General features: G+C 35.6%; 2 protein-coding genes across 7 annotated transcripts; one reads left to right on the top strand and one right to left on the bottom strand.

The window, feature by feature from the left end:
• On the bottom strand, positions 1,412-2,457 carry LOC107629736 (protein LOW PSII ACCUMULATION 2, chloroplastic). The gene is made up of 2 exons (XM_016332613.2): positions 1,996-2,457; positions 1,412-1,874 (listed from the first exon to the last, which is right to left on the bottom strand). The coding sequence occupies exons 1-2, from the start codon at positions 2,402-2,404 to the stop codon at positions 1,729-1,731; spliced, it is 555 nt and encodes a 184-aa protein (XP_016188099.1). The 5' UTR covers positions 2,405-2,457; the 3' UTR covers positions 1,412-1,728.
• LOC107629737 (signal recognition particle 14 kDa protein) lies at positions 2,537-10,895 on the top strand. 6 transcript variants are annotated; one of them, XR_001618025.2, is made up of 6 exons: positions 2,537-2,671; positions 2,936-3,029; positions 3,151-3,260; positions 5,076-5,232; positions 5,664-5,727; positions 10,857-10,895. XR_001618025.2 is itself a non-coding variant. In XM_016332618.2 (5 exons), exons 1-4 carry the CDS (start codon positions 2,669-2,671, stop codon positions 5,229-5,231), a joined length of 363 nt encoding a protein of 120 aa, XP_016188104.1. In that variant the 5' UTR covers positions 2,537-2,668; the 3' UTR covers position 5,232; positions 5,664-5,916. The 6 variants fall into 6 exon arrangements, 5 of the variants coding, with proteins under 5 accessions (XP_016188104.1, XP_016188102.1, XP_016188101.1 ...); XM_016332618.2 differs by lacking the exon at positions 10,857-10,895 and having other exon boundaries at positions 5,664-5,916; XM_016332616.2 differs by lacking the exons at positions 5,664-5,727; positions 10,857-10,895 and adding an exon at positions 5,346-5,594.

The raw sequence follows: 11,197 nt of genomic DNA, 5'->3' as shown, positions 1-11,197 counted from the left end.
CTTTGACTTTTTGTTTTTGGTAAAACCCAATTTCTTGGGCTTCTAGAGGAAAAGACCAATAAGTACAAACAAGCCCGTCAATCTAGATAAATATGCACGTCTACTATCAAATGGCAATAGACCAACTCATTAGATGGCACCCCATTCCTTGTGATTGGATCACTCTCAAGTCTCAACACTGATGGGTCCATGAATGGGTTCACCAAAAAGACTACCTGCGAGAGTTTATTAAGAAATGAGAATAGTAAATGAATAAAGAGATTTTTGTTCAACATAGACAGATGCACTGCTTTCAAAGCAGAATTGTGGGGAATAGATCAAGGCCTCAAATTGGCTTGGACTATGGATTTGAGGAAAGTTAGAGTGAAGTGTGACTCAAAGACTGTCATAGAGAGCATCAACAACCCTAAAAAACAGAAAAAAATCACCCAAGTGTCTTGATCAGAAACATTTACAACTGGAAAACTAAGGAATGGAACATTCCTTTTGTAAATATTTACAGAGAAGACAATAGATGTGCTGACTGGCGCATAAAAATTTAGATTAGTTTGTAACTAGGGCTCTCCTTTTTTTTTGGTTTCTTTACCCCGTTTTTAAACCAAAAAAAATTTTTTTTTTTACCTGATGGCAATCTCTAGTTCTTTAGGACTCTGTTATGAAATATTGTTCTAAGACATAAATATGGAGACAGAGAGAAATATTAGAGACAGAAACATAAAAAAAATTGCCCTATACTTGTTTGACAAAAATTAAAGATACAAAGGAAAAAAAATTAAAAAGTCATTTTTGTTTCCATCTTCTTTTTATCATCTACATGACTACATCAAACCACCATTTACATTCTTCCAACACCATTCTTGACTAATAAAACTTTTCATCTCTTTATTTATGTTGTATTCTCTCCCTCTCTTTCCAAACATTTTTCTGCTCTGTGTTTCTATTTATGTTTCAACATTTCTGTCTTGGAATAGAAATCAAACGAAGCCTTTAAGGTTGGAAGTTCAAATCCCATCTTGGGAATGAAAAACACTCCATGGCTTAGTCGATCTGCCATGGATATTTTGATCTAGCAGTTAGCACAATTTCAAATATTGAAGTTTAGGAACCATGGTGAACCCATGTGATTCAACGTATTAGGGAACCATAAATCAGAACTGAAAGATCATTTAAGTAAAAATGGATGCCAAAAGTTCATATTTTAAGTGAGGAAAAGCGATGCCAACTACACCAACACCATCATCATCTAGTTAACTTGCAGCAAACTCTTAACTCCTTACATCACCAACCAAGCACCTAACAAATTAACTGACTAACTGTAACCACTTTAATTAATTCCTAACAGCCGACTGAGTCAGTTAGAGTTGCAGCTCTCAGCTCAATTTACTGCAGAGAATAAACCGATGGCTCAAAATTCAACACTGCAGCAAAGATGAATTTAATCTAGGCCATGGTGGAAGTCATGGTCTAGTTGTTGCTTTATACAGAATAAGGAGCAAAACAAACCAGAATTCTAATAAATGAAGAGATCTAAGTTAAGAATATTCAACATCCAAACAGCACCAAGTTAAAAAAGGGAACCAATTGCGGCTAAAAAGGGTGATGAAATTAATTACAACATAGTATGAGTGGCTTTCAAAAACCTCATTAAAACTTGGTGAGGATGGAAGCTTGGATTGTTGCATAGGGATCAAAGATGAGTGGCTCTTACTGCAATTTCCTTCTTGTCATTTATTTCTGTTGTGTGATATTCTCATTCTGCAGATATTTAAACACTCCATATGCAACTGCTCCCGCAACAAACAAGAAAACCGTAGGCGTGAAGGACGGATAAAGATACTTCACAAACAACTTGTCCCACTCTTCTGGCAGGAACCCTGTACATCAACATTGAGATCACATAATTATTAGACATACTATGTTTCAATTGTCTAACAATATTGATTCTGATTCCATATTAGAGTTAGAATTGACAAAGAAAAAAAAAAAGAAAGGTACCGGAAGCAGCAAGAGAGATGCCCTCAACAAGAATGACAAGACCAAAACCAAGCCAGGCTAGGATGAAAGCGCTTTCGTTCTTGCTCTGCTCCTTCGCCTCAGCTTTATCCTCTTGAGACACAAACGCCGGCTTTTCCAGTGGAGTCCTTCGAATTATGGAGGCTCTTTCTCTTCGACCCTTCTTCTGCTTCTTCTTACTGCTGCTTGTTGATACTGCTGCGGCACTCTCATTGGAATTCGATGACCCGAATCCTTTCTTGCTGGACGGAGACGGATCCTCAGAATCAGAAGCTTTCTGCGATCTGATTCTGAAGGTGTACTGGCTGGGACTGGGAAACAATGGAACATTGTGTGCATCTCCAACTTTGCCGCTGAAGAAGGAACATAAAAACTGGGATTGTAGCGCCATTTTCCCCCTTTTTGTTCGTTGGACGCTGTTTGAGTGTGATGCTCAGATCAAGTAACCATATCCACATGCTCTCTCTTCCACCTTCCTTAACGCTTCCTTTTTTTTTGTTTGCTTGAACTAGTGGGCCTTAGGCCCAATATAAATCCTAACGTAAATAAAAAAAATAAAAAAGGACGACTTGCTCTGATTCTGAAGGCAGCGACTGCGTTTTCATCTCCCACATCAGAAGCTCTCAGCTGCACTGCAACTTTGCAACCATCTGCCATGGTAATTCAATTCGATTCTTCGGATTTTAACGCATTCCTTGTGATCCGTTAACCATTCCCATTTCTGTTCCTATTCCACAATTGTGCACTTTTACTACTACCGTAATTGAAATTGTTACTATTATGATTATTATTATTATTTATTTAATTTTTAACCTTCTCTTCCAAAGTATGAAGTAGGATTCTGATTACAAAATCGGCATGGTATTATTGTGTTGTGTTGTTGTTTCATTCTAAGCCCTGCTATTTTGCATGTTTTTTCTAGGTTCTTCTACAGCTAGATCCGTTTCTCAATGAACTCACCAGCATGTTCGAGCGAAGCACTGAGGCGGGCTCTGTTTGGGTTACACTTAAACGATGTGTGTATGTGTGTATTAGTGTTGACTTTATGGCCTGATCAAATGCTTTAGGTTTTATTTTTTTGCAAAGTGAGTTCTAACTCCTTAGTCTTCTTGTTTATGTTCTTGGTGCGCCTTTTAGCATCCTTGAAGTCTAAAGCGGTTAGGAATAAAATGGCAACTGCTGGTGAAGCAATTGAGTATAGATGCCTTATCCGTGCCACCAATGGGAAAAAAACAATCTCTACTTCGGTACGTGTGTATCTTATATATTATGAGCTTATAATTCTCATTTCTCAGTGTGCTTTTAGGAGATTCATGTTAATTGGCAATTTTTGGGTAGTGCAAACTTATATCATAGATAATCTTGTGACTAGTTGTGGCATGATATTCGTCTCCCCCACTTGTAATGATTAAGGGCTCTCAGTTAGATCATACTGATTCTGAAATGGGGAAAGTGAAAGGAAGATAGTTGAAGCATCACACTACTAGTGTTTCTTCATTCAGTTATTCTCTTTTACTCTTTCTTTTCATGATCTCTTGATGGGCATGGTTTACAGTCTCGTGTCTTTAGGAATTACTCAAATTTTAAAACCCAATTCTTGTTTGATCATATTTACAGTCACAGAGATCTCAAATTTCATCTACCGTAATTGATTTTAAACCTGTAAATTTATAGAAATAACAAGTCTCTCAAGAGATACTAAACAATATTTGATGCCAAATTGACTCCCAAGAACAAAATAGTATTCAGCATGAATTGATCTAAACCAACTCAGTTGTATATGGACTTATGAAAATTATCTGACACATTTGTTATAAATATGTCAATGTTTCTTCCATCAGTTCTTTTCACTATTAATAACTTATTTTTTTCAATTGGAAAAATGAGTCGGAGGTGCTGTTGTGCCGGAAATTTCTTAGTTCTGAAACTTGTTTTATTTATTGCATTACTGCTTGCTTGTTTTTTTAACTAGAAACAAGTTGCTCTGCGAAATTCCAGGGACCAAGTTTTATGCACTCAGGTCAGGAATATCATATAGTAATTGAAATATTGAGATAAAAGCATCAACAACAACTACAAATTGTAATGCCTAATGATTTCGAATTATAAGTTATATTAGGACTATGAACCATGCTAGGTGTAAAAAAAAATTAGCCACCAAATCAGTCACTCATATAAAATGCATATTGGAATACAAAATACACCTTGAAAATGAATTAAACAATACATGTATTTATACACAAATACATAGTGGCTGATTTTTGGCATACATATAACATTTTTGTAGCATTATAAGTTATATTCCTTTATGTTGAAATGGCTGTAGAATCAAGTTAGGAACATATTTATAAGTGATGCTGTGTTATAGTTAGTAGGCTAATCACACTAGGCCTCCTCACTTACACACTAACATTATAAGATTTAATGGTGTCGTTTGATCCATGTAACCGACTCCACTTAGTGGGATAAGGCTTTGTTGTTGTTGTTGTTGTTGTTGTTGTTAACCAACCAATTCAACAATGCTAAACACAAGATACTTCATTCAAGTTACAGCACAAGCACACACACTCTTCACATTGCCTAGAACCCAATCCCATGTAATTAGTTAAAATTAAACACTGATGGAGCATCTATAGGGTGTCCAGGAACAGCTGCCTGTGGGGGCATTACGAGTGACTCTGCTGGAAAGTGGGTAATGAGATTGCAAAGGTGAGGATTTGTGAGGCTTATTGAATTATTTTGGCAAATTTTCTACGGTATTCAACTGCGCTGGAACAGAGGAACTGAGCATCTAATACTAGACAGAGGATTTTGGGGGGATTTTATTTGGTATTCATCTTGGTGTTTTGTCTTCCGTTAGACTTTTAAGCCCTATTCTCTAACCCTGAAAAGGGCTAATTTTTGGAGAACTTTTAGTTGGATATCACTTAAACAGCATGTGCCACCCAAACACCCAGAGAAAAAGAACGGTTTTTGCTAACTTTTATGTCAACTTATTTTCATGTGCACAGATGTTGTTTCCTTTACTCAATATTCAAAATTTCCCACCATTCATTAAATAGGTTGGAGCAAAGGATCACCAGCGCTTTCAAGCTTCATATGCAACTATATTGAAGGCTCACATGACTTCCCTGAAGAAGAGAGAAAGGAAGGAAAAGAAGAAATCCGCGGAGGCTGATAAGAGAGAAGGCACTTCAAAGAGGCCTAAGAAATCTTAAAGTAATCAACTTTTGATGCCTGAGCTTCTGCACAGACTTCATTTTTTGCTGACTTTATTTTCATCTGCAGGATGCTAGGTCCCCAGTTTTATTTTACTTCTTTTTTGTTAGTAGGCAAAGTGAGAAGTGAAGAGAAATAGGATGAGGAACAGGGAAAATGGGGTCGGGGAGGACTTTTTACATTCTAGAGCAATTTCGGGTTTTAAGGCATGTGATTGATCACATATATGCTTTCCTTAAATAGATGTTCATTGGTTAGCAATATCTCAGAATTTTGCATCAATCCCCTTGAAGATTATAAATTGAATCTGTAGATTATATTTATTTTCCCCAATATATTTTCTGAGTTAATATTTGTTGACACGAACTCATTGATCATTATTGGATTTGGAAAATTGGAATGAGGGTTGAGGTAAGGTTGCTTGATTACAGGTATAATAGGTACTGTTTACCGCTACATGGCGTGGAGGGGCAATCCAAATAAGATAACTAAATGGTATGTGTCTTATTCATCATATATTCAATTTTGATCTAATATCAACGTGGATTAGCTTTATCTCCCAGCAAAGAATGTAAGTTCTATGATGAAATCTTTTATAGACATTAAGATAACAAAAGAGAAAGAAAAGAGACTAGATGTTTAGTCACCTAAATCCTACTGGATAATTTCAAGCAGCATTTCATTAGGCAAAGCTAGCTTTTTTGGCTTCCCACGGGTATTTTCCAGTCCGATAGGTTAAGAACTAATCTGTTGTTGATCACAAGTCTATTTAAGGGTTTGTCGTTAACCAATAAGTTGTTGCATGCATAAGGCGGAATTCAAACGGTATCAATGAATTGTTGCATGCATAAGGCGGAATTCAAACAGTAACATCCTACCACAGCCTTATGCTATAGTCGTAATTCTAAGAAGTACAGACACTTCGTTGAGTTGCCGTGTTTGTGTGGCAGACACATTTTGGATACGACACTTACCGGCACGCGTGTCTACTGTGTCCAACTGTATTTTAATAAAAAGTAAAAAAATTTTTTCTGGACACGCTTGGACACACCTAAATACCATCATGTATCAGCGTGTCCAATCTTATTCTTAATATATATTCTTGAAATAAATTTAAATATAATATATATTATTATTTATTAAAATAAAAAATTATTTTAAATATTTGATATAATTAAAATAAGATATTAAAAATAATTAAAAAATTAATTTGTATTTTAATATCAATAAAATATCAAAATATAATTACAATTTATCTAAAAAAATTTTTATATTTTATATGTATGTGTGTCCCGTGTCTTATAAGATTTTAAAATTTGCGTGTCGGCGTGTCCTGTGTCCGTGTCAGTGTCCATGCATCATAAGTCGTAAATAAGATGTGGTAGGACATTATGACACATAAAAGCAAAAATACATACATAGTATTTGAAAAATAATAATATCACTAGAAGCCTGTGAAAAAAGGATAAACAAAACGATGACCGTTATCACACTCGAAGTGTTAAAGTAAGAAAACGTATACAGAAAACCAAAGATATATATATATATATATATATATATTCCAAAAGAGTTATATAACAAGCTTTAGTCTCGACAGTCTCGACCTACGAAGTAAAGGCCGGCTAGAAATATATACAACCCCAAAATACAACAAAAACATACCCATAAATCCTGTTTCTCCGAAATCAACCTCTAAGAAGGATACACAAGTTAAAATACAACAGAGGAGAAATAGATGAGAACTAAAAGGTTCCCAATATGGTAACAGTTCCAAACAGAGATGGTGTAAAACTACTCGAACCCACTAGGAAATCCTAAACTCCACCAACCAAGATCTAAGCCTAGGGTTATGCTAATCCAGAACCAGGTAAAATACACTATAAACTTCACTATGTTCATGATCTAAATCTCAAGTTCTTTTAACACTTCTCTCAGCCTGTCTCTTTTCAATTCAATATCACAGAATTTTAGTATTGATTTCAGTAATTGTATTCAGTAAAACAAACACAAATAATAGGGTGCAAATACAATCAAGAACAGTTATAACATATACAGCAATTACCAATTAAACAGAGATATAAACATAGACAAACCAAAATAATGCACACTCAAATAATTTCACATAAAGGCATATGATGCATGCCTGTCCTACTAGCCATGAACTCACGTGTCGGTTACACTGTCAAAACCAAATACATCCAGTAGCTAACTCGGACATTGTCCATCTTTCGTGTATCTCCGTGAGAAATATAATAATCTCGACTTCATCAAAATCCGGTCTAAAAAGGGCAATGCTCACTCTTGCACCTCTCACTAGAGCCACTATCCAGGATGCGTGTCTAGCCACCCTTACAGCTAGAGAGAGCCATGGAACAAGCGAGATCAACCATCATTTTTGTTTTGGCATAAGTCGACTCAGCGCAAGTGGAATTCACTGCCGTCCTTGCCACGTCGTTGCCAAGAGTAACATCTATCCATATGCAAGCAGGTTGTACCATTGACCTTGCCAGAATACATCTCAGTTTAGTTCACAGTATAATCTTTACTCAGTCATTAGCCACAAGCCTTCATCAATAATCATTCACTTTGATTCACACCCTCTTCCAAAGTTTCAATTTAATCAAATCCGTAAGTTTACACTCGGTTCCAAGCCTAAAAACTAGTTATCAGACCTTAATTGGGGGTTATAAAAATTTACAAGCTTGCCAGAAAAGTCAAACAGTAAAAAACTTTCTCTGTTTTGGAAAAACAGGGTCCGTACATACGCATCACCCTTGTGCGTGCGTATGCACCCACCAAAACGCCATTCCCAGCTTGTGCGTATGCATCTCCTAATGTGTACGCACAACTTGCAAATTTTTCTTGTTGTGCATATGTACACACTCGTGCGTACGCACGAGCACTTAGACTCGCTCTATTATGTGCGTGCAAACCACCTTGTGCATATGAACAATACCAAAATTCTGGTTTTCTGTAACATCTCAGATTTTCAGTTTAAATCGTCAATTTTTTATCATTTATAATTTCTTCTAAAAAACTCAGTTTTCTATCATTCTTAAACCATTTTAAAGCTCTCATCATCACCTTCAATTTAAGATAAATTTCATTAAAATTCGAACTCCAAGTGCCATGTTATGACCCGTTGAAGTTGGTCAAAAACTTATTTCTACCAAATATTGTAAAATGCTCATTTTGACATATTCTCAAATCCAACTTGGTTCAAAACACTCAAATACCATTTCTAAACATGTCAAATACTCACTCATCAAGTCTTAACTATTCCAAGACTAATCACAACAATTCTAATTCATTTAACGTATTTCATCAACTATGAATAGATACATAATAAGAACTAGTCTCGACCTGCGAAGAAAAAAAAAAAGCCAGCTAGAACATAGTACAAACTAGAAGAGTACAAAAGACATCTTGTTTCTCCAAAATAAAACTTCTAAGAGGAGTATATAATACACTATTCAAAAGTGGAGAAATGTACTATATAAAACATAATAAACTCCAAAAGCTTAGTCTTTTTCGCTTTGCCAAAAAGAAATTCTGCACATTCAGCGAGGTGCGTCATTTCCTATATTTGTAAAACAAAAATTTTCACATCGGGTGAGAACTCGAAAGTTTCTAGTAGGATAATAATTCCAAATAAAGACTATATAAAAATTACATGAACCCACTAGACAATCCTAGTCTCCAAACTCACAAAGTTCAAATCTAGGATTCTTTCTAATCCAAATAGGGTGTATTCACTAAGACAACTCTTTCCAACACTTCTTGGCATCTTTAATATCCAATATCACAATTGACCAACTCAGTAATTTAGTATCCAATTTAGTAGTATCAAACACATTTAGTAATCAATGCAAGTTAAACACAATTGCAAAGCAAGTAATACAAATAACAGTTAATTAGAATAAGTAGTTAGGCAAACCAAAGACAATTAAGCACATTCAAACAATGACAATTAAATGTAATATGATGTATATCTATTCTACTAGTCGTGAGCTCACATGTCGGTTAAACTGCCAGAATCTGACACATCCAGTAGCTAACCTAGATATCGTCTCTCTTGTGTTAGTTGAGATATATTGCCTGGCACATTTCTGAGATATAGTGTCCAACACACTCTTGGGATATAGTGCCCGCCACACTTTAGGGATATAGTGCCCGACACACTCGTGGGATATAGTGCCCGCCACATTTCACACACCGAGATAATGTGGACGGGATGAAACCACCATCCCCACATAATACCACAACCACGAAACAATCGGGATGGAACCACCGTCCTTGTCCGGTGCAGGTCAATACGCAGGAGGGATAAGACCACCATCCTTACCAAATTAACCATTCAAACCACAATTAGTCGTAATCATTGTCTTTAATAAATTTCATAAGTTATTAAATTCGTTAACCCCAATTACGTATGAATTACTAAAATTCGTTTTCTCATGAATGGGATAGCACCACCTTCCTTACCGCGGGCGAGACAAGACCTCCATCCCCGCAACAATTTTCTCCGGTTAACTAAGTGTTTATTCGGAAATAAATTAATTTAATTCGTCATATCATTTCCCAGTGTATTCAAAGCTTAATTATCAGTTATTCAACTCCATATGGAGGTTAAAGGGGGTTACAACCACGCCGAAAAGGCAGAACAGCCACAAAAATAGGGTTATTTAACAAAACAGGGTGTATGCGCACGCACACCCCTGTGCACACGCATGGATCAGATTGCAATTCTTGTCGGGTGTGTACGCACCACCCCTATGCACACGCATGGATCAGATTGCAATTCTTGTCGGGTGTGTACGCACCACCCTATACCTATGCACCAACCTATGCGTACGCACAATACGCACAATGTCTCTTGGTGTGCGTACGCATGAGCTGAAACACTTGTTCTGTGTAGTACACACGCACACAGGCCAATTTTTTTGGTTTTTTTTGCAAACTATGCAATTTCAGTTTTTTGCACCAATTTTCAAACGCACATAACTTTTGTTACAAAATTTCATTTTTTTTTCTTAGACGGTTTTAAAGCTCTCATTGTTATATTTAATTTAGGATAAATTTTATCCAAATTCGAACTCCGAACACTAAATTATGACCCGTTGAAGTTGGTCAAAAATATATTTTTACACAATTTTCTGCTTAAGTGTAACTTTACCGATTCCCAATTTATTTCATTTTCAAAACTCAACATAAACCAATCTTTGACACTTTCTATACTTAGCTCAATCATATCCTAGCCAACATACATCACCCAACATCAAGCATGCCAACGCATAATTCATCTAATTAAAGCTTTCGGCCACAATCTCACTCAACAAATCATCAATAGACTTACTGAAATGCTTCCAATCATGGCTTCCGGACTAATTTTCATATCAATCGTCATAATAGGCAATCAAACCACAAATTTGCATCCAAACTCATTCATATATATACATATCATTATTCAAACCATCATCCAACCAATTAATCATACTAAACTATCAATAATTCACAACAATAGTTATTTTCATTCAATCCTATCCTAGGGCATTTAACTTATGTTTTCACATAATTTACATAATGCTTATCTGAAACAAAAATTCGTACCTTATTGACGACAGTTTTCAATCTTTGAATTTTCTCCTCAAAATGGACCCAAACCTCAACCAAAAGTTCCACAAGCAAGTCAAGCTCCAATTCCACAACAATCAACTTCACCCAAAAAATATATATGTGAAATATATGTGTAAATGTAAAATATATGTGAGTTTTTAATATTGTATTGTTTAAAATTAGGCAAAATCTATGGTGTAGATACCATAAATTATCTACACGTATAGAAACGTGTTATAATTTTTTTAGTGACACATAGTTCTATTTTTTCTTTTATCTTCTCCATGACAGTAATATTGCAAATTTCATATTTTTGTCCCTTTAAAAATGTATCATTAGTAGTATTATT

The sequence above is a fragment of the Arachis ipaensis genome, chromosome B03 (genome assembly GCF_000816755.2).
Source record: "Arachis ipaensis cultivar K30076 chromosome B03, Araip1.1, whole genome shotgun sequence".
Taxonomy (NCBI): domain Eukaryota; kingdom Viridiplantae; phylum Streptophyta; class Magnoliopsida; order Fabales; family Fabaceae; genus Arachis; species Arachis ipaensis.
The sequence above is the reverse complement of the archived record's forward strand: the minus strand, read 5'-3'. Positions and strand labels throughout refer to the sequence as shown.